At 41.4% G+C, this 20,527-nt stretch overlaps 2 protein-coding genes and 1 long non-coding RNA gene across 13 annotated transcripts in view; 1 reads left to right on the top strand and 2 right to left on the bottom strand.

The window, feature by feature from the left end:
- The window catches only part of OSBPL9 (oxysterol binding protein like 9), a 57,994-nt gene extending 46,028 nt beyond the window's left edge, over positions 1-11,966 (bottom strand). For all 7 annotated transcript variants that reach the window (XR_010366547.1, XM_064428851.1, XM_064428853.1 and 4 more), the window contains exons 1-2: positions 11,833-11,966; positions 3,221-3,271 (exon numbers count right to left, since the gene is read on the bottom strand). Coding sequence is in view for 6 of the 7 variants with exons in the window: in XM_064428851.1 (XP_064284921.1) it covers positions 3,221-3,271; positions 11,833-11,943 (162 nt within the window). In the remaining variant the exon portion in view is untranslated. The remainder of the gene's footprint in view (positions 1-3,220; positions 3,272-11,832) is intronic.
- The window catches only part of EPS15 (epidermal growth factor receptor pathway substrate 15), a 67,739-nt gene continuing 59,057 nt past the window's right edge, over positions 11,846-20,527 (top strand). The window contains exons 1-3 of one of the 2 annotated variants that reach the window (XM_064428843.1): positions 11,846-11,984; positions 15,219-15,332; positions 15,421-15,528. In XM_064428843.1, coding sequence (XP_064284913.1) covers positions 15,460-15,528 — 69 coding nt within the window. In that variant the 5' untranslated portion in view covers positions 11,846-11,984; positions 15,219-15,332; positions 15,421-15,459. Of the gene's footprint in view, positions 11,985-15,218; positions 15,333-15,420; positions 15,541-20,527 lie in introns of both variants that reach the window. The other variant, XM_064428842.1, reaches the window with a different exon arrangement.
- LOC135305330 (uncharacterized) lies at positions 14,422-19,895 on the bottom strand. 4 transcript variants are annotated; one of them, XR_010366551.1, is made up of 5 exons: positions 19,695-19,895; positions 18,558-18,709; positions 16,839-16,915; positions 16,283-16,721; positions 14,422-14,982 (listed from the first exon to the last, which is right to left on the bottom strand). It is a non-coding gene; the product is annotated as an uncharacterized LOC135305330 (long non-coding RNA). The 4 variants fall into 4 exon arrangements; XR_010366549.1 differs by lacking the exon at positions 14,422-14,982 and having other exon boundaries at positions 15,323-16,721; XR_010366552.1 differs by lacking the exon at positions 14,422-14,982 and having other exon boundaries at positions 15,323-16,721; positions 18,558-18,645.

The raw sequence follows: 20,527 nt of genomic DNA, 5'->3' as shown, positions 1-20,527 counted from the left end.
TAAATAACAGTTTCACCCAGGAGAAGACATAAAAAAGGACAATTCCAAGTGTCTGCCAGCTCCAATAAATTGTAATATTTAGCTCAAAAATCACCAGTGGATTGACTCAGTTTCTTTTCTCCTTCTCCAAGGAGACACAGCACCAGGATCTGTTGCACCCTTCCCCATCCCACAAAACAGACATCCCTGGAAGATGCACATATTTACAGGGTAAATTCTGCCTTTACTCTCAGAGTACACAAAGAGTAAGAGCACTAGGAGGAGCCCTGAGTCAATTCCAGCCAGGGCTTCCTTCTCTCAGCCAGGCACCCCACAGCAGGGCTGGGGGCCAGGGTTTGGGTCCAGACCTGGGGAGAGGGAGCTGAGTCAGTGTTACCCACACAGGCTCCTCTCAGCCCCTACATGGGATTTGTGGGACCAAGTCATGCATGGCTGGGACCAGCACAGCCCCAGGTAAGAGCAGCACCAACCATCTGTAATCCAAGGCAGTGTGGCAGGAAAGGATAGCTCAAAGCTGGTTTTTTATTTCCCTCCACTGATAAAATGTGCCACTTCTCCAAGAGTATCTTCCTTATAGGCTTTTCATGGACAGCTCTGTGATCACTATAAAAGAGGCACCTAAAAAGTATATCCAAGCCAGTGTAATTGTGAACACTTTTAGGGCCAGGACACAACAACCACCAGATTTCTGTTAGACATACCAGTAGATAAATATCTGGCACTTTATGTACATATTTTGCTATGCAGTAAATCAGAAGGTCACTGCAAGTTGTACAATATCCTTCTCCTCAGCAGCTGTACCAGAGTCAGTGTGGCTGGAAAGGAGCTCCAAGATTATCCAGCCCAATTGTCAACCCAGTGCCACCATGTCCAACACTGAATTACCTCTGCAAGTGTCACATCCAGACATCTTTTGAGCACTTCCAGGGACTGTGACTCCACCACTTCCCTGGGCAGCCTGTTCCAATGGCTGACTAATCCTTCAGTGAAGGAATTTCCCCTAATATCCAATCCAAACCTCCCCTGGTGCAACTTGAGGCCATTTCCTCTCATCCCGTCTCTTGTTACCTGGGAGAAGAGACTGACCCTCACCTCACCATGACCAAGATATTGTCCCCAGAGGATACAGGAAAACCCACAGAAACACAGACTGAGACAGCTGAGAGCTGCCCCATCCCAGGTGTGGGAGCAGGGAGAGCTCTCCTGGGCATGTGAACTCAGCACAAACCTGTGTGCAGTGCACACACTGTCACTGCAACACTGGGGCACAGGGCTGAGCCAGGAGCACAGAAAATGCTTCCTCTGTCATGCAGATAATACATATGAACAAGTAAAGTTAAAAATAAGAGTGGGAAAGTAAATGGATATTCCAGAAAACTTGAGCAGGACATAAGCATAGTGCAGATGACACAGAATGCTTTATGACTACACTTTCCTAAGGACACTAAGACAATCAGCCAAAGAAATTGAAGATGAAATTTCAGGCCTGTGAAATGTGTATCATGAGCAAAAAGGTGAGGAACAAGCTTTTCATCATCCATTCAAGAGAAAATGAAATATTTTAGCCAAATTGCTTAAGTTACATGTTTGTTTATGTTCACACCTACAGTTACAAATCAACAATTACCCTAAACAGAAAATCTCTTTGATAGAATTTCAGACTGCAAAAGCCCATCTGTTCATCTATCAGTATCACTGTCATCTGCCAGGGGAGCTGCTTTACAAGAGCAGAAAAAGGAAGATTCCTTCCTTCCTCACAAAAAAAACCAAAAAACAAACCCAAACAAACAAATCACACGTATTCAGAGAAAGGCTGGGGGAGTCCATCAGTTTTTAGAAAACTCCAAAGAACAATTTGTGGTGGAAGAGTGACAGATGGGAGAAGAGAAAGTGGCTGTTTTATGTTAAATACATATAAAGATGGACCAGGCAATATTGAACAGATTGTTCACTTTTATTATTTCCTAAACTGGCAGGCTGAGGCCAACCTCCACAGTGACTACTAAAGCAGGCATGGCTTTTTGGACTGAATTTTTCTGCACAATGAAAAAACCACCCTCATGAATCTTTGGGAATTCTTGTTTGAGACAGTGGTTTGAGTGTACATTTCCCTTAAAGAAATTCTGAATTTATAAGATATCAATACATCAAGCAAGGCAAAGTGCAAAGAAGTCATCTGGAATCCAAGTTAATGGGGATTCTCTGAGTCTCAGAAGGCTACAGGTACCCACAGAAAGATTACAAAGGCTAACAACAGAAGGAAGGAGTGACTGGAAAATGCAGTTTTCCTTCAACACTCATCACATTGTTTGTAAGACCACAGATCCCCTTCTCTAGACTTCTCTTGCTTCAACTTTGAAAATGCTCCCATTCATACCCATCATTCTCACTCCTCACTTGTTCCAGCTCTTCACAAGACTGCTGCATGCTAGAACCAGAAATTCTATGAGAAATGGGAAAAAATATAGGACTTGTGCAAGAAGAAATAGCTTTGGTACAAGCACGACCACGAGGTAGGAACTGGGCACATGCAAAGACATCACAGCACTCTCACCTCCCTTCAGTACTTCCATTTCCAGCTGCAGCAGCAGCAGTCAAGGTTAAATGTCCCACACCAGACAGGTAATGCTCAGCTTTCCCACTCTGCACCTTCTCTTTCCCCAGTTTGCACACCTCCCTCCAACCATATTTCAAAAACTTTGCCAGCAGTGTTCTCCCTTCCCTTTCCAGTTCTCCTTTCACTACGCTCAAGCCTAGGCCTAAGGAGTGTCCAAACTGGCAGGATGGACACTGTAACAGAAGAAAACCAAACCAGGACAGAAGGAAGCAGTTTCACAATGACTTCTGCAGGTACAGAACAATAAACACACATATTTATCTGTGTACATACACATGGACCTCCCCAACAAAGAAATGACAACTGCAAACAGCACATTTTTCACAGCATCCTACTACTAACCCATCTTACTCTGCCACAGGATGCCTTCTAATATATCATATAAAATGTATAATATTTTTATACCATATATAAATTATAGAATGTAATTAGCCCAGCATGTCACTTGACCTCTAACGTTTTCTTTCTTTAAATACTTTCACTATTTCAGCATTTTGCAGAGTCAGGAATAGAGCCTAAACCTCAAAAGTCTCCTTGCAGTTCTCTCCATTAGGACATATTATACACAGTAAGTCATTTAGTACTGAATAAAACAACACTTACCCTGAGTCTAACACACCCTCGGCGTGAGCCTCTCATCATTTTGTCTTTTGACTGAAACAGAAAAAAAACAGATCATTGGTTAAACAAATACAGTAAGAAGAAAGTTACTCAAACCAGCAGAGAAAGGATAAAGAATTTTTTCACCATGTTTTAGTGTCTGACCAAACAAGGTGCAATTTCTGTTATAAAATTGGTTTGTTCCCACCACCATGGTATGGAAAATGAATCCTTCAAAAGAATACAATATCCCACTTCAAAAAGTTTCCTAAGTAACTTCAAGAAATACTTATGAAATGTAGTCCATGTCTTTATAGAAAGTAAAAGGAAAGGAAGAAGAAAGGAGTTGAGAAATATTAAAAATCAGCAATATGCTGATTCACATCTTCCTCCTTTCTCTCCTATTCTTAGGAAAGTGTCCGTGAAACAAAATCTAGCTGTGCAGGCAGAATTGCACAAATGAAATTATACATCTGTCAGAAACTTCCTCTGATCTATACACATTTTAGTCAGAGACAAAATTCATGTTTAGACTTGTTTGTAAATCTACTTCCTAGCTAGTACAGCACACTGTCATTATTACAGTTTAAAAGTTAACCTTTGTAGCCATTTAAGCTCTTGGAACCCAGACCAGAAAACAGAATTTTCATATCCATAATCACTGCTCAAACTTGCACATTAACCTACCTTGCAAAATTACTCAATCTCTTCTTTAATACCTGTTTGAAGCACTGAAAAAAGCTTCAACCTCCTGCCTAAGCAGGGAATTCTAAGCAGTCAACTCAGCTTGAAATAGTGATAGTTGAGCTTTCAGCTATTCCCACCACTGTCACAGGCAAAGCTGACAGTAACCATTGCTATTGGGCAATTGTGGCAAGCCAAAGTAGCACACACAAACTATTTAAGGTGAAAAAGAAAATAGTTAGGTCATCCTGAATACTCAGTTTTCTGGTAAGGGCTTTTTTTTGACCACCCACACACTTCCTGTTTTTTAAATGATAAACTCCTTGCTATTGTAGCCTTACCTGAAAGGGAGTCCTGTCTAATAAAACCCCTTCTCTCTTGCCATCCAAATACTCAAACTACATGCTTTCAGGTCAGGAAAACAACTCCTCTCATTGTGTCTCATGATCAGATTCTCTTGCTGTCATCTTCTAAAATACCCACTTCTTTCAGCAGTGTATCAATAATTCCATCAAGACAATATATTGATGTTATTATCACCAGACCGATTTTCACTAAAGCAATTAGACAATAAAATCTTGCTGACATTAATGGAAAAAAAAAAGACAGGACAAGAAGTCTCAGTCTTAAGAGTAACAAATTATTCTCTATGTGCCACATGTTTTGGATATAGCTAGGAGGAAAGAATGAAGCAGTTTTAGCAAGTCCTGTCCACTAAAGATAATGTACAAGTACAGCACTTGGGGCTTCAAATAATGTTTTAGCTGACCTCTCACTCAATTCAGGCTCCAGTTTATCAGAGCTGTCTTCTGAGTGTTAGAAGCCATCAGTATTAATTTACTTGCTTTTACATCAGCACATGTTAGCTGGCCAAAGTGAAATGGAAGTAAAGACCAGCAGTGCCTCCATAATGTATTCTACAGCTATATAATTTCTTTTTAGACAACAAGTACATAGGGAAGACTTTTTGGAGCATTGTTTTGTTTTGGTCTTTTTTTTAACTTCAAACCCAAGAGAGGATCTAGTTACAAAGTTTCTCCAACAATTTCCTATGAGAAATTGTGTATATTTCAGACATAGCTCACCAGAGTACACTTTCACTTTTTATATTCACTGCCTTGAGAGTTCTCCTAAAATGGGAGGATAGTTCTGAGAGCTTATCACTCCCTCTGGTGGTTTCTGGAAGAAATATTGGCACAATCTAAGCAGGAAAGAAAATATCTGGACTGAGGCTGCAACAGTGCAGGGACCCGACCAGGTCTGACCCAGATCCCACGAGGCAGCCAAAGCCCTCCCAGCTCCCTGGGCTGGGCACAGGCACAGAACCAGGGCAGACAAAAAGCCAAGGCAGCAGAAGAGATTGGGTTTGGAAGGGTTTAGATCCCTTAGTGATATGCAGAGAATTTGAGATCTCCTCCCAGTGCAAGGGAGAACAGAATCTCAACAACTCCCATTTCCACTGACCACCAACTCAGCTGCAAAAGATAGAGTAAAAGCCTCCCTTTTTGTTGTTCATCACATTTTAATGGGATGGAAATTAAGTTTAAAATTCATAATGTTCTCAGCCTGCAAAAAGAATCGCAAGATAAGTAACAGGTCAAAGTGTGGGCCTGTATACCCATAATTTCACCATCTTCTGACAGAGCTTTAACTTGGTTAATACCAATTATAAGAAAGCACTAAATTGAATTCATCCTACCTAGGTGCATGAAAGCACCCATCACTCCAGCATCTGAATTCCCTGAGCTCCAGAGCTGGCAGCTCCATCACACACAGTGCTGGATTCTCTCACTGGCAGACAGCAAACCTTCCACTGCTGCTGCAGGACAGCACTTTAAAACATAATTCAGCTGGCATTTTAGATTTTGCCCCCTCCCCAGCTAAGATTTTCTAAAAATACAATTCAAATACTTTCAGCTTCACCTTATTATTCTTTGTTTGAAATGACGTTATCCAATATATCCTATTAAAAATAAAGCCACCCCATAACTTTTTTGAGGAATGGTTCCATTTCACTGAACAAAAACTCATACAGCAGAAAGACATCTCTAAGTGGCTAATAAAAAACCCCCACATTTTACTTTCCTTTTATATTTAAAATTTTAATATGCAGCTATCTTTTTCAGTGCTCAGTTTATAACCAGACAAAATTACATTTTCCATAAGCTTTCAATACACACTGTACTGATTGTGAGGATAAAGGACTTGAACAGATTATCAGCAGACAGCAATATGAGATAAATTTCAGCTGAAACTCAAAAAAATGTAAAAATGAAGAAAGCTATAGAGTATTACTGCAGGGGAAATTTAGGTATCTCTCAAAAAGATGTGGCCTTTATTGGTTCCTCTTTTACATCCATACCGTGAAGTTGATCACATACAGAACTGATCTAACATAAGGCATTTCAACCTACAACTTCTTAAGAGAAATCAAAATAATGACGGGGCCTATTTAAAGAAAACGAAACAAAATCAGAATCCTAACCCAAGCCCCAAAGACCCTGAGCCCTCCTTCATCTTTACAAGTACTACTGTTTCATCTGAGTTGTAGCTGTTGCGTGCAAAGTTTAAGGTTTCAAATAAAACCCAGCTGCTCTTCGCCTCCAAAAGTTCTCAGGCACGAGTTCTGCTTGCACAGAAGGGCAGAACTTGAAGAGGTGCATTTCTGACTCACTCAGTGCTGTCATGGAAATCCCTAACATAAGCACACAGATGAGCAAAACCACTTGGGACATTTATTTCCCGTTAAGGATGAAGAACCTGGAACAAGCTGTATCTATAAACAGCAATCTTTGCAATTTATCTGCATCTACCAGAGAAGCTTAAATTTGGATGACTTTCGGTAATAGTCATTTTTTCTCATCAAATCCTAAGGCAAAGCTCATTTTTTAAGCAGAAACAGACCTCAACAATTTAAAGATTTTACAGGCTGCTCCCAGCCCCCTTGGAAGGGTACACACACCAGTCTCAGAGGAGAAGCTCCCTGAGTTCAAGGACAACATCTCACAGCCCTGTTTGTGCAGCTAAAGCTGGGAATTTTGTGGGTGCAGTCATAAAACAGGAGATCAAACACTGCAACAATAGCTGAGGTGCCACTGGGGCTCATCTAACCCCAATAATACCTTATATGAAATAGGCAAGGCAACATTTTATAGGTCCTGGCACAGAAAAGCATTACACTGCAACCTAACTACTAAAGAGGAATCAACTACTTCATTTATAATCCTTTAACAGTTTATTCAGTGCATGGAAACCTGTGATACAAAGTTTAAACTATGTACAAAATTCAATTTAGTGTTGTATGACAATGAACAATATTTCATATCCCATGACCATAAACTCAGAACTATTTTTATTATTACAAGCTCACTTACAGTTTTGTCTGTTTTTAATAGACTCACTGAGTTGTTTTCAGGGCATGTGACACATCAAGTTATTATAAGAAAAAAGTGTCATTTCATCTGAGAATGGAAAACAGAGACCTTGGAGGGAATGTTTGTGCAAAAGCAGATGTGGTTTTTTTCCTGTTTTCTTGGGATTTTTGCACGCAGCTGCTGATTGAGAAACTGTATTTGAAAGAAGTATTTAACTGAAAGTCTCTACCATGGGGCCACTGAGCCATGACTGCAGCTTTGGAGGCATCATTTGAAATCAAGTCAACAAGGTTTGCTTTCAGTTCACCACCAAAGATTCATAAAACTGCTCCAAAATTTGAGTCCCCCTCCTCAACAGCTGGGTTGTACAACCCACCAGCAGTTCTTCTCCAGTGTTAAAGTTGCTAACTAGTTGTAGTCTTGAAAAACATGAGGGGAGAGATACTTTCATACTGCCACAATTACTTTTCCCAACAACTGATTTCACACAGCTCTTGCTCCTGAAAGCAGTAGAGCAGCAAATGCTTTAAGAGTAGTTTGATGGAATGATGAACAAAAGAACAGCACTTAAATCCATTTTTCAGCATTCACTGATGCAAAAGCCATTAAGATGATGGGAGGCTCCCCAGTTTGGTTTCAGGGACACACAGTATGGAGCTGTCACACACAACAATTTTTTCTGGCAGCCCTCAATCACTGTGCAAAGCAATTCTTTGAGCCTGCAACATTTTGAACAGTTCTCCTTTCAATGCCACCAAATGTCAAATATCCACGAAGTTTTAAAATACTTTAAGGAACTGACCTTCCTCTGGCACTGTTTTTAGCACTGTTTGCACAGCTATGCCAGTTCTGCTTTCAATTTATGATACAATTTAAATATTTATTTAAAGAGTACACTTAAAGTTAGAATTTAAATCAGATTTTCAAACTTGAGTGGTTCACTGGATTATTTCTACAGAATTCCCAAGGGTTATCAAGGCTATAGCTGATGTGTATTTAAGACAGCACTTCTGCCAGAAAACACAAACAAAAAGCAAATTGCATTCAACTCCCCCTTCCTCCTTGACCATTTCTTTGTCTTCATGTTCTCTTCCCAGCATAATGTCAACACACACGTTTCTACACTGACATGCACAAAACAAACAACAGAACAAATTCAGCTGAAAAAATAAACCAGCACAAAGCTAGTTTTCACCTGGAATCCAGCTCATGGAACAACTTTACAGCTCCTGCACCAGCAGAAGGCAGGAATGAGCCAGTGCAAGACTTTTCTGCTAAATATTTCAGTGAAGCCAACAACACACTGAAAACACACAATGCTTCAGTAATTTACATATATAAATTAATCCCTTAAGAGAAAACACTGAAACATGAGCAGAGTCACAAATCCAAGAATACTGTGGGAAAAAAGAAATAATTTGCCAAGCCATTGGTCAAACTGATCCAAAATGGCAAAAATGGCACACTGTCATTTAATTAATATTTTGCTTTTAAAAAATGTGGTCATTTACTGATATCAATCACTTATTTAAGCAAAACCATGTGAAAACAATATTTGGATGACAAGTCCAGATCATACTCTGTAAATTACAGAATTCATAAGTAACTTTACACAAAAGTAATTATAAGCCAATTTGAGGATGAATATTTCAGTTCTGAATGAGAAAAAAGCTCCTGGACTACAGAAGTGGGAAAAAAAGCCAACAATTTGGCAATTTGAATAAAAGGCCTTTGTTAAACACCTTGTAAATGCTCATGATAAGATTTGCATTCACACATGCAAGTAGCACTACTACTGCTCACTGCAATACAAGTACAGAGCATGGAACACACAAATGGAAACAGAAATAAATGTGACCATTACATTTTTTTCTTTTTTTTTTCCAGCCTCTGACTTGATGTAAAATCTTTTGACTTGCTCCTTTGAAGTTCTAATCATTCCAGAAATGGAATTTCATTGAAATCATTTGCTCCTGGTGTATGTATCTAAAACATACTTAGGTTAACAGCTATTCACTCCACCAAAAGACAAAGCATAACCTTTTATTTTCCCCCCAGAGTGCAGTGCTATTGCACACTAATTCTGTTTGAATGTTTATTTCACATTAAGGGTGCTTTTCTGCCATCTATTTTCAGTAACTACCACGGAGGGTTGAGTACAGGAGTGCAAGGACACGCCTGTGAAGAAGTTTGTGGCTCAGGCTCTAATGGAAAGTTCAGCTGCATCAGGAGTTATTTGCCTGCAGTTTTCCACAGCTCCCCAGCCAAAGGTTAACAGGCTGTGGGATCTGCTGGACAAAGTGTCTCCTGCCTGCAGAACTTATTGGATTGCAATGGGCTGAGCAGCCTGGAGACACGATGAGCAGGCACAGGCTGATCAGGTACCTGTAATCCCTCGTACCAACAAAACTGCTTCCAGACTGTGTGCCCAGACTGCCGGGCTGGAACCACCCCAGCTGGGCATTAACACTCCTGGGAGGGGCTCAAACAGCCAGGCAGAGTGAGGCAGCTCCATTGCTCCAGACTGAAACTGGTGCAGAGGGAGCCCCAGCTCCTTCCCAACACGAGCTGCCTGTGCACAGCACAACAGGCCATTGCCCCATTTCAATAAAATCCCCAACCTGCCAGCGTTTCACGTCAGCGCTGTTTATGAGCCTCATAAACGACACCAACACTAAAGCTGAAGCAAACAGCGCCCTACCACCTTCTCAGGGGTAGGACTGGTTCTGGAGAGGTGTGTGATCAGCTGGGACTGGGTCTGAGGTATCCTTAAAAGGCTGCTCCTGCTGAGCCTGCTGCCCCGGGAGCAGCCCTGCCAGCACACAGGAGAGGAGGGCGTGCCCAAGGACCCGATCTTTTGGCAGGCAGGATTCAGCAGGACACAGCTTCAGGGAAGAGAATGCATTCAGATGTCTGGAGAATGGCCTAGCAAGCACTTCAGAGACATAGGTGCACATAGAGCTCGTGGAAGGGAAGAGCATTCTGAAGGAATTCTGAAGGAATTCACTGCAGCCACTTGTCAGTGGTAAAGCTACATAAAGCAGAGAACATGATTTTACTCCTTGAGCCCAACTTGAACTTTTTAGGATAGGTAGTTAAAGAAGGGTTTTTAAATTTTTGAACTAAAAGTTGTTATACTAACAGAGAAGATAGTAAACTATACAAAATTAAAGTGTAATGTACATGTAGAGGTACCCAGTCATAGGAAAAAATTAAATAATATAATTCTATTAAACAGCTGAAGACCATAGGATGAAAGTCAGTGCAATATCCAGAATTATAATTATACTCACTAGTCATCAGTAAATGTTTCTATTTCTGTAGCTGAGCATTAAATGACTTTGCACCTTGGACTGCTACTTAGACCACACTGACTAATTCATCTATGTCAAGCAGCTGACATTTGAAGAGCCACTAAATAGCAACTATAAAAGCACTTCCATTTCTCCATCCACATCCCAGGTGAGAGATTTGAACCCACATGAACAAAAGTGAGAGCCCGTGGCAGTTCTGTGGCAAGAGCCTTACCCCTGCATCTGGGGAGAGAATCTCTCTCCCAGTGTGATGGAAATCCAGATTTAGGGAAAAAAGTTTTATATACAACGCTTCTGTATGAACAAAGCTTCACGGACTATGAGATATGTCAAGTTATTTGCTGTGCATCTATTGCAACTTAGTGCAGGTTTAATTTGTATGTGTATTATTCATACTGATAGACTAATTGCTCCATGAGAAGAAAACTTTGGGGCATGGATGCAGTTCACCCAGCGAGCCTTCAGATTTCAGGGAGCATCCTTGAAAAAAATTAATTTGTGCTATTAAAATACTTGTAAGTTATGTAAAAACATGAATAAGGAAGGCGAACAAGCCAGTAAGGCAGGATCTGTCAGGGGTTATTTAAAAAAAAAAAAAAGTTAAGGAAAGCATCACTGTTTCTTAACACACCGCAGTAAAAAGTTCGTGCTGGGAAGCGGGAAGTCCGGAACGGAAACGGGAAAGTCGATCCTGCTCCGGGAAGCACCTGCCGGGCGGCAGCGAGCCCGCCAAGCGCACCGCGAGCCGCGGGAACGCAGCGCGGGGCGCGCACGGCCCCGGCAAGGCGGCACCGCCCGCGGGCCGGGCTGAGCCCAGAGCGCGGCCAGCGCGAGCTCCCGCTGCACAGGGCGGGGAGCGCCGGGGCAGCCGCACCCGGCAGCGCTCGGCCAGCACCGAGCAAGGCTCCGGGGCAGGGTGGGGCACGGGCCGGCCGCGGAGGGTGCGCGGCCCCGGAGCTGCCGGGAGAGCCCGGGCGGGTCCCGCGGCCGCTCCCGCCGGCGGCGCCGCCCGCCGCCAACAACAACAGCGCCGCTCGCCCCCGCCACTCCATCTCCCCGCAGCGCCGCCCCATTGGCTGCTCCCGCCGCCTCCTCCTCCCCCATTGGCCGCTCCCGCCGCCTCCTCTTGCCCCATTGGCCGCCCGGGCGCCCGCACGCCCCGAGTCCCCTCCCCGCCCCCACCCTGCGCCTGAGCCGGTCCCCGGCGCCTCCTCGCCCGCCCGGCCCGCCCGCCGCCCCTCACCGTGTAGTAGGAGAGCAGCCCCGCGTTGTAGTCCAGCACGAACCAGCGGTACTGCCAGCCCTTCATCACGTTGGTCCATTTGCTCAGCGGGCCCTCCATGATAGACGCCATCTTAGCACCGGACCGGCACCGCCGCGCACGCCGCGCGTTCGGTGAGGGGAGCGGAGCGGGGGAGAGACTCGGCGGCCGCCGGGCGGGGAGGGGCGGGGCACGCAGCGGCGGGGAGGGGCCACGGGGCTACTCTGCCCCGGGGGGCGGCGTTTGCGCGCGCAGCGGGGAGGGGCCGTGAGGGGAGCGGGGCCCGGCGGGGGCGGCCCCGCTGTCCGGGGAGATGGAGTTTGGGTTTTGGGTGTTGAGGGCGCTGCCTGAGGGATTCCATCCCCGCGGCTTCTCCTCACGGCCCCGGGAGAGGCAGAGGGCGGTGTGCGAGGCAGGGCTGTGAGGCGGTGCCGTGAGGGCACGGCGCGCTGGCCCTGCGGAGCGTGAGGGCGGCGGGGCGTCATCGTGTCCCCTAAAGCGCTTTGGAACCTTTCAGTTCCTCTCTAAAACGCTTGGCACCGCTTGGAAGCTTTGAGCATCCCTCTCTGGTGTACTTGTCCCTCTGCCTCTCGGCTTTTTGCGTGTCCGAAGTGCCTTAAGTCTAAATCAAAGTGGGCTTAACAATGGAGTCCGAGGGGGCTTCTCTTCAAAGTGCTCCGCATCCACACTGTCTAAAACCCATTCATGACTCGAGATGACCTTTAAAAGTTAAGGCTTCAGTGTGACACAGCTTTCCTGTGGACTGATCCAAGAATGTGGAATGAATTCCCCAGGAGCTACGGACAATTGCAAATCTGTTGTTCAGAACAAGGCATGGTTTTGGCACTGATCTCCTCTGACATAAGTACAGAACTTGAGCTGTGCTTTAACATGAAAATTTCAAAGGACCCATAGGGATACTCGTGTTCCTTCCTAGGGATCAACAATAAAGCAGCAGAAACAGTGTTTTTACCATGAGGTTTGTTTTTATCATGCAGTCTAGCGTGTTCATTAGTAACATTTTTCTTTTCCCCCTTATAGCCCTTTTTAATTCTTTTGCTATTTAAATGCCTTTATAGTGGTGCTGAAGTAGGTTTAGTGTCTCACAAAACCGCAACTTTATACTAAGTTAAACAAAATTTGATAGAAAATCACCCCTTTAGTGAAAAAGAATCACACAAAGGCAGTGTTTTTAATTTCAGGAAATAAGAAATATTCCAGATTTCTAATTGTCTCCCCATATCACATGTCACATCGTACACTGGTTTGTCACCAATGGGAATTTGGAGCATTGATACTCCTTGGAGTCACCTGGTGGTGTGTTTATGCATAGGGTTACCAGTTTAAGGTACCTAATGCACAATCTGATTTTGAAATCCGGCTTGTCAATTTAGATAACATTTTTTTCACGCTGCATATGACCTTAGTAGTCTGGTTTTGTTCTTTATTTTCACTGACTAAACAAAGCGGGGCTGCCTAGAGATTATACCCAGGCAAGCAAAACAAAAAACATCAGATGGTGCCAGAACATTACGAGTGCTGCCAGTTAAAGCTGTAGCTGGACTGGATCTTTATTATCTCAGATCACTCCTTTGGCTCTATTATGCAACAGAAGTTGAAACAATGCAAAGAACTCATGGAAAAAAAACCCTCTTGCTTAACCCTGAAAAACCTGTGTGTGGGCAGAGCATCCACAATAGGAAATTCTCCACAGAAGAGCTTTTTATTTACCTTGGTTTGCCAGAGGCTGAGTTTCCTGAACTTCAGTTTACACTGCATATCTTAGTAGTTCTTTGTTCTCTTTGACTCTTCTTTTTTGGGGAGAAATATGACAAAGTCTTGTGTCCACAGAAAAAGCATGTATTTTAGATAACTTGTTCTAGCTAAAAGTTTAGAGTAGGAAAATTTGTGTTAACGGGTGTAAAAGGGGGAATTCAGCTCAAGGTTTCTTTTAGAAATGTAGTGTGGATAGTCTCCAAAAGTAATTTGACAGAGATCAGAGAATAATTGTTCTTCAGAAAGCCCCCCATAAACTGAAATAAATACATCTGAAATGACAGTCTTTGAGCATCCAGGGTATATCATACAAGTTTATGCACTTTCATGCCAGGGTGTTCTGTGCCTGTCAGATAACTCCCCTATATTGAACATGGACCATGAGGGCACTACTGAAGGATTTAGGATGAACTTAGATCCTTCTGATAAAGATTCTTGGGGCCTATTACAATTCTTTTGAAAGACCAATGCAAACATTTTAGTTCATTTAAAGAAATCAATAAACTGAAATCAGCAATGTGCCATAATCTTAATAGAAGAATTTGGTTTGCTTTAACATGTTCTGTCTGAATTCCATCTGGATCTGTTACAAAGAGCTATTTTCTGTAATTATAGACAGTTTTATTGTGATGTTCTCCATATTTTACACAACTTAACTCAGACTGGAGTGTCACCCTCTGTAACATTTAGTACTTTCTGTCACCTGGGAGAATAACACACTACACAGGTAACAGAACTGGGCTGAGGGAAGCAGCTGTTGCCTTGTGCTGCCTTTGTTTCACACACTGCTCCATCAGCTGAAATTCGTGTCCAGCACCATTCTCTTGCCTCACAGAGGCCTCAGTTCTATTATCCTGCCAGTGTCCCAGCCACACACACATTTCCTGACCATTAAAGTGGCCTCCAGGGTACTCAGACTGTCCCAGCAGGAATGTAGGGGGAAACCTCAGATATGCCCAGTCCTTCCTGTGTTTTCCAGGACATCCCAATTTGCACCCTACTTTTAAAAATTTCTTCTATGTTATTTTTCTTTGTCCAAGCTTGTCCAGTAAATGACATTTTTGCCCATTACAGTTTAAATCTTCATGGTTTCTAGCCAAAAGGAAGACACTGCTGGTCAGAATAAATACCAGTGAAGGACCAGGGTAGACAATGGAAGCAAAAGAACACTGCAAGTCTGATTCTTTATGAAGAAAATGCTCTTCTGTTGTCATTTTGCTGAAGTTATAGCTGAACTCAGAAGAACCTCAGTAATGAAGTTGTGGCTTGTGGGTTTCCTTCAGGCTGTCTGGGAGTGTGACTGGCAGCAGTGAAAGTGGCTTTTGGTTCTCCCAACAGCTGCAATTGCTTGGGGTTCTGAGGAACATAAGGAAGGCATTTGGGAAGAGAACAAATAACATTCTGTTTCAGTTTCTTTTCCAACTTCAGAAATCTGCTGGTACTTTAATTTTGTATTGCTTGTCCTGTAAGTTCATTGTGTCAATTACTGATAATGTAATCATCCTAATTAACAATTTATGTTTTAGCCTGATAGTGGATAATTCTTTTTTCGCTTGTTGATAGCAAATAACATCTTTTATTTGTATCTTCAGGGAAGCATTCCCTCCATTTTATTTTTTATGGGTAACATGCAGTAATAAACTACAATCAAGTAGAAGATGGAGCATTCTGTGTCATCCTCAGTCTCCAGCTACTGTCCTTTACAGGTATTTTCTAGTCCCTCTATATTCATCCCAACTACACTAAGAATAGGAGCACTGTCAGAGCCTAAACATTTTTATTTTATTTTTTCAGAATTATGTTTGGTTTAGGGGATTACAGAGAGGAAGATAGATGGGAGAGAATCACCTTCACCCTACAAGCAGTCGTTCTTCAAAGAGGATAATTAAATCAAGTATGACAGTAAGTGCCATTGTAAGTAGATTTTCTGAATAGATTTATTATACTGTCACTGGTTTTAATACAAATGTTTATGAAGAAAATCAACAAGACAGTGGAAGGAGGACAGTAGGTGGTTTCTGAGGCAAACAAATGATTCTCTTGGGCATTTCTTGCCCATTCCTCTATGATTCTATGAAATAAAAGCCATTAGCAATATATTTTCCTAATCCTGTCCATTTTAATCTAGTTTTTCTCTGATTTTAATGAATTGTCATAAATTCATTAAATTGGTCAGGGATGAGGAACCTTGCTGAGGGTTATGCAGACCTTTCTGAGTCTTCTGAATGACTCCATATTAGCATATTCTGGAAAAATCAAATTATAGCAGGTTGTATGGGAATCAAGTCATCACGTCTCAGAATCCCTGTTCTGTTTTTGCACGTTGCTTATGGCTGTGTTTAGTGGAAGTTCACAAGAGAAGGGACTTTTCTGTTTGAACATTAAATCTGCCTTCCTGCAGTTCTGAATCTCATCATTCCATGGTGTGTTTAGAGCTGCCCTGGAGAACACTGGAATACTGGAGCCAGTTCCCCAAAACCCATGGAATATGTTCAGCCAAACTGCAATACCATTTAAGTCAGGTCTGAAGACTCTGTCTTGCATTTAAGGTAGAGCTGATGCTGAAAGTCAGATGTATTCTGTGTGTAGTTATTGAATCCTCCCTGGTAGTGCTGTCTGTCAGAGGGATGATGCAGCAAAGACGCAGCTGACTCACCTCGCTGGCACGGACCTTGGCAGGACGGGGAGGAGTTTCTCAGATGTTGTTGCAGCGTGTTAAAAACAGGGAGTGCAGGTGCTTAATTAAGCAACTCCAGTGACTCACCTAATGGCCAAATCCTGTTACAAGGTCTACAGAGAAATACATTTTAAGAACATTGTAAATTGGAGTAGCTTTGAAACAGTAACAAAACTTAAATTTTTGGTGTGGTTTCTTAAGAGTAAATTCAGGTTTGCATGACAGTTTGACGTAACGTTATCTGGGAGTTGCAGCAGTACAGACTAACACTTTAGGACTCAACATTTCAAGAAGTACATTTCTGGTCTTGCTGAGGGGCTTGGCTGTTAAGAAATGTGATTATCTTCTGCACTCACTGTACTCAGAGGACAAAGAATTCCTCCCATGTATCCTGATCACACTTGAGATCTTCAGTGTTCTGAAAGGGAGGAATTAATAGCAATAAAAATTTAATGGGGAAAGCCCTTCTAACAGATTCTGTACCTTAAACATAGTATAAATCTAATACAAAATACTTTTTAAAATTACCTATTACCTTTATACTGAAGAAATAGTTATACAGGCTATTTTCCATCTCTATGTTGGCTGAGTTCTGGTAATCTGAAAATCAATCTAGCAAGTAGAAAAATGTTGGAATGAATTTTGGTGAACAAATAATTGTCAGCTTTGTATTATTTTATTATAAATGAAGTTAAAATATCATAATTTACTCTTGAGATCAACAGGCCATGGACACTTCTAAAATTCAGGGTGGATAGGGTGCTGGGCCATATCTTCTAGTCTGTAATTTCAGCAAGAAAGAATGGACCATATTATCCTTGAGGATAGTATGGTAATTCCAACCTGCTATTGTGTGAGCCTGTGATTCTTTGCTGAGTACAGGAGTTTAGAATTCACAGCCTGCTGAATCCCATTTCATACTCCTAATGCATTGCTTAGCTGGGTAATGTCTCATCATTTGATTTAAACATATCATCCTCTGGGCAGAATGAATTTAAAATTTAATGCAGAAGTCCCTGCTGTTTTCTCAACCGCAAATAAGTGATTCCTACTTTAGCCTCCACAGAGACTTTGAAAGGATACAGAGGAATGCTGCTCAACTGGAATGTTTCCTTCATTGCAGCTGTGGTATGCAGCCCACTGCTACAAAAAGGCAATTGGGTATAATCTCTTTTCCCAAAGCTTTCTCACCATCACCTTTTTTCATAGTGTTTGCCCTGTTAATATGTTCAGGTAAGGTTACTCGCTCTTTGTAGTCAGTTTAGCAATAATGCAATATATCCATCATCATCTTCTCACAAAATTGAGACTTAGAGTTTGATGTGTAGCAAATTTAGCAAGGGAACAGGTAAGAACTCAATTAGTATTTTAGAGTATTGTCACTATTCATAAGGATTATATGCTGTGTTTATTTTCAGTTAAGGACTGTTTGTTTTTCTTTATACACTGTGTTTATTTGTTATTAATAGATACAGCAATATCAAAGGTAGTATTTAAAACTGTTGTTAATACATACAGATAGGTTCCAAAATATATGCGTATGTTTAGACTGTTATGGGCAGTATCCACACTCAGGTGTACAAAGTCATGGTAAAATTCTGGAGGGAAAATACATTTTTCCCTATCTTATTTTTCCCTGTATTATTTTTTGTTTGTTGGTTTGGTTTTTTGTTTTTGTTTGTTTGTTTGTTTGTGTTTTTGTTGTTGTTGTTTTTGTTGGGTTTGGTTTTTTTGTTTTGTTTGTTTTGTTTTGTTTTTGTTGGGTTTTTTTTGTTTTTTTGTTTGGTTTTTAATTTTTTTTCTGGTTTGGTTTTTTATCCAGGTTAATAACAGACATCTGACTGTGGTAATTTTTAGAGTATTAGATAAGTGATGAAAGGAAGAATAGAAGTAAAATCAAGGAGACCTAGAGCTGAGCAATCCATCATAATACACAAGTACAATGCGTGCCTTTATTGCTCATTTAATTTCCATAACTAGATGTATTAAAGGGGTATCTGTTAAAACTAAGTTTCCATTGTGTCAGTGTAGAATGAGTTTCTGTCTCCTCTACATTTTATTCTGGAATTTAAGGTAAAATAATTTTTCTTGTGGTCTAGCATCACTCCCAGGGATTTGTGTGTAGGAGGAGTCCATGAACAGTACAAGCCCTCATTTAATACTGCCCTGATTTTGGGATGCCAAAAAGATTTTTCTTTAGGGTTACTGTTTCTTGTGTAAGAATGAGAGACAAAACTAACAAAGTTTATCCTACCAAAAACTGGAGAAGATTTTTTTCTTCTTATCTGAGAATGAAAACATCCTTTTTCATGCCTACTTAAAGCATTTGCTTTTTCCTTGTTCTGATGAAAGCAAAAACGCAGAAATTATTTTTTTCATCCTACTCAATTTCTCTCTCTCTATTTCCTATGAGAAATGAAAAAATAAAGGGAAAACTAATTTAGTAGAAGAAAAATAAGTAGTTGGCAGAATACAGTCAGATTGCTCCCCAAAAATCATGATGTGCACTTGGACGAGAATTTAGAAAGCAGATGGGTGCTTTGCCACTGTGTCAGCTTTCAGGAGCTGTCAGGAGAATATTCCATTTATGTGTGAACTCTCAGACTCTTGCAGAATGCAGCTCCATCAGATCTCCAGATGAAGTGGGGCTTCAGTTCAGAGCAGCACCTCCTGCAGCTCCATCAGCTTTTCCATCAGGAAAACCCAGGTTCAAGGATCAGGGAAAGCCCTTGCACACCCTGGTGAGGTTTCAGTCTTGGTAGAGTGAAGACAAAAGTCTTGGATATATTATTGGATACATTAGGCTGCTGTCCAAAGTAAAACAGCCACTCACAAGAATTAACTCCAGCTCAGGAGACTTCTGAACTGTAAATCATTGGAAGTTTGGGAAGTCCACCAGAGCAACCTCACTACATTTTCCACTCCTACCATTTTCCACAGCTATTGGCTATTGACACTGCTGGAGACAGGACATTGAGCTGTTTGGGACCTTTCTTCTGAGCCATTGCTGCTACTTTTTATTATTATTATTAATATTAATATTAATATTATTTTATTAATAATTTTTTTCTTATTTTCATTTAGGGACTTATTTTCACCAAGGGACTCTTTAACTATTATTTCAAGTAGAATTTTGGGTTGTCAGGGGTTTTTTTTCCAGTAAAAGAGTGGTATTTCTGTGGGATCTTTAACAATATTTTAGCCTAATTTTTACATTTTAGTAGTCAGACCTTACTTTGCCACTTCTCCAACATAAACAGTTTTGCTGATTTTTGCTGAAGCTGAAGTTCCTCAGAACTGTTGAAATACACTCAGATGTCATGGACTGAAACAAAGGAAATCCTACTCAGCTTGTAGGCAGCAGCACACACAGGGCAGCTCTGTTACTCACTTTGTAAACCAAGAAAATCCAGGCCTTGTTGCATCTGTTTGCTTCCAAGTTTCAAAAGTTCAGTCTGTGAACTTCCCAGTGCCCCAATAAACTATTGCAGCAGTAACTGCAATGTAACTTCTAAGAAAATCCTACAATAACATTAATATTAAAATCTCTAAGTGCTACTGAGTTAACTGAATTCTCTGGACAACTGACAGAATGGAGAGTTACATAATTTGCTTTCCATTGCCCAAGAGAATTAGTTTTTGAAAATAAGCTTGTAAGGAATGTACTTACAAGGAAGTCTTAACGATAAAAAAAGTCTGCAGTGTACAGTGAAACTTTCATTTTCATAGCATAAGCTGAAGTTGGTAATGTTTAGGACATGGTAGTTTCTTCCCATGGTCTGTTTACTTGAAGTATACAGAATAAATAGTTTGTTCTAATTTACTGGTCAAATGTGCAATATAGTTTGGAGATTAGCAGCCTTGAGCCTTTGGAAATAAGTTACCAGCAGAGAAAAGCATGAGTTCAGTTGGGTGTTTCCACTCCAGGCCAAACAGCCCAAATGTTGTTCACACTTTTGTGTTCCTTTGGTGTTGAGGTAGTTACATGTACATAATCAAGAGCAAAATTTATGACACTGACTTAAGAGATTAAAGCATCTAACTACCCAGTTAAGCTCTGCTATTCATAATGCATAAGCAAAAGAGGAGGATCTGAGTGTATCATCAGCATTACACTCTCTGGTTTATGTTTCTAGTCTGACAAATACAGGACAGATACAGCTCTTCTCAATACAGCAAAACCAGCAGCAAATGAGCTGTTGTTTTATCTTTCAGATTTTGGCT

This window comes from Passer domesticus, chromosome 7, assembly GCF_036417665.1.
Source record: "Passer domesticus isolate bPasDom1 chromosome 7, bPasDom1.hap1, whole genome shotgun sequence".
In the NCBI taxonomy this organism is placed as follows: domain Eukaryota; kingdom Metazoa; phylum Chordata; class Aves; order Passeriformes; family Passeridae; genus Passer; species Passer domesticus.
The sequence above is the reverse complement of the archived record's forward strand: the minus strand, read 5'-3'. Positions and strand labels throughout refer to the sequence as shown.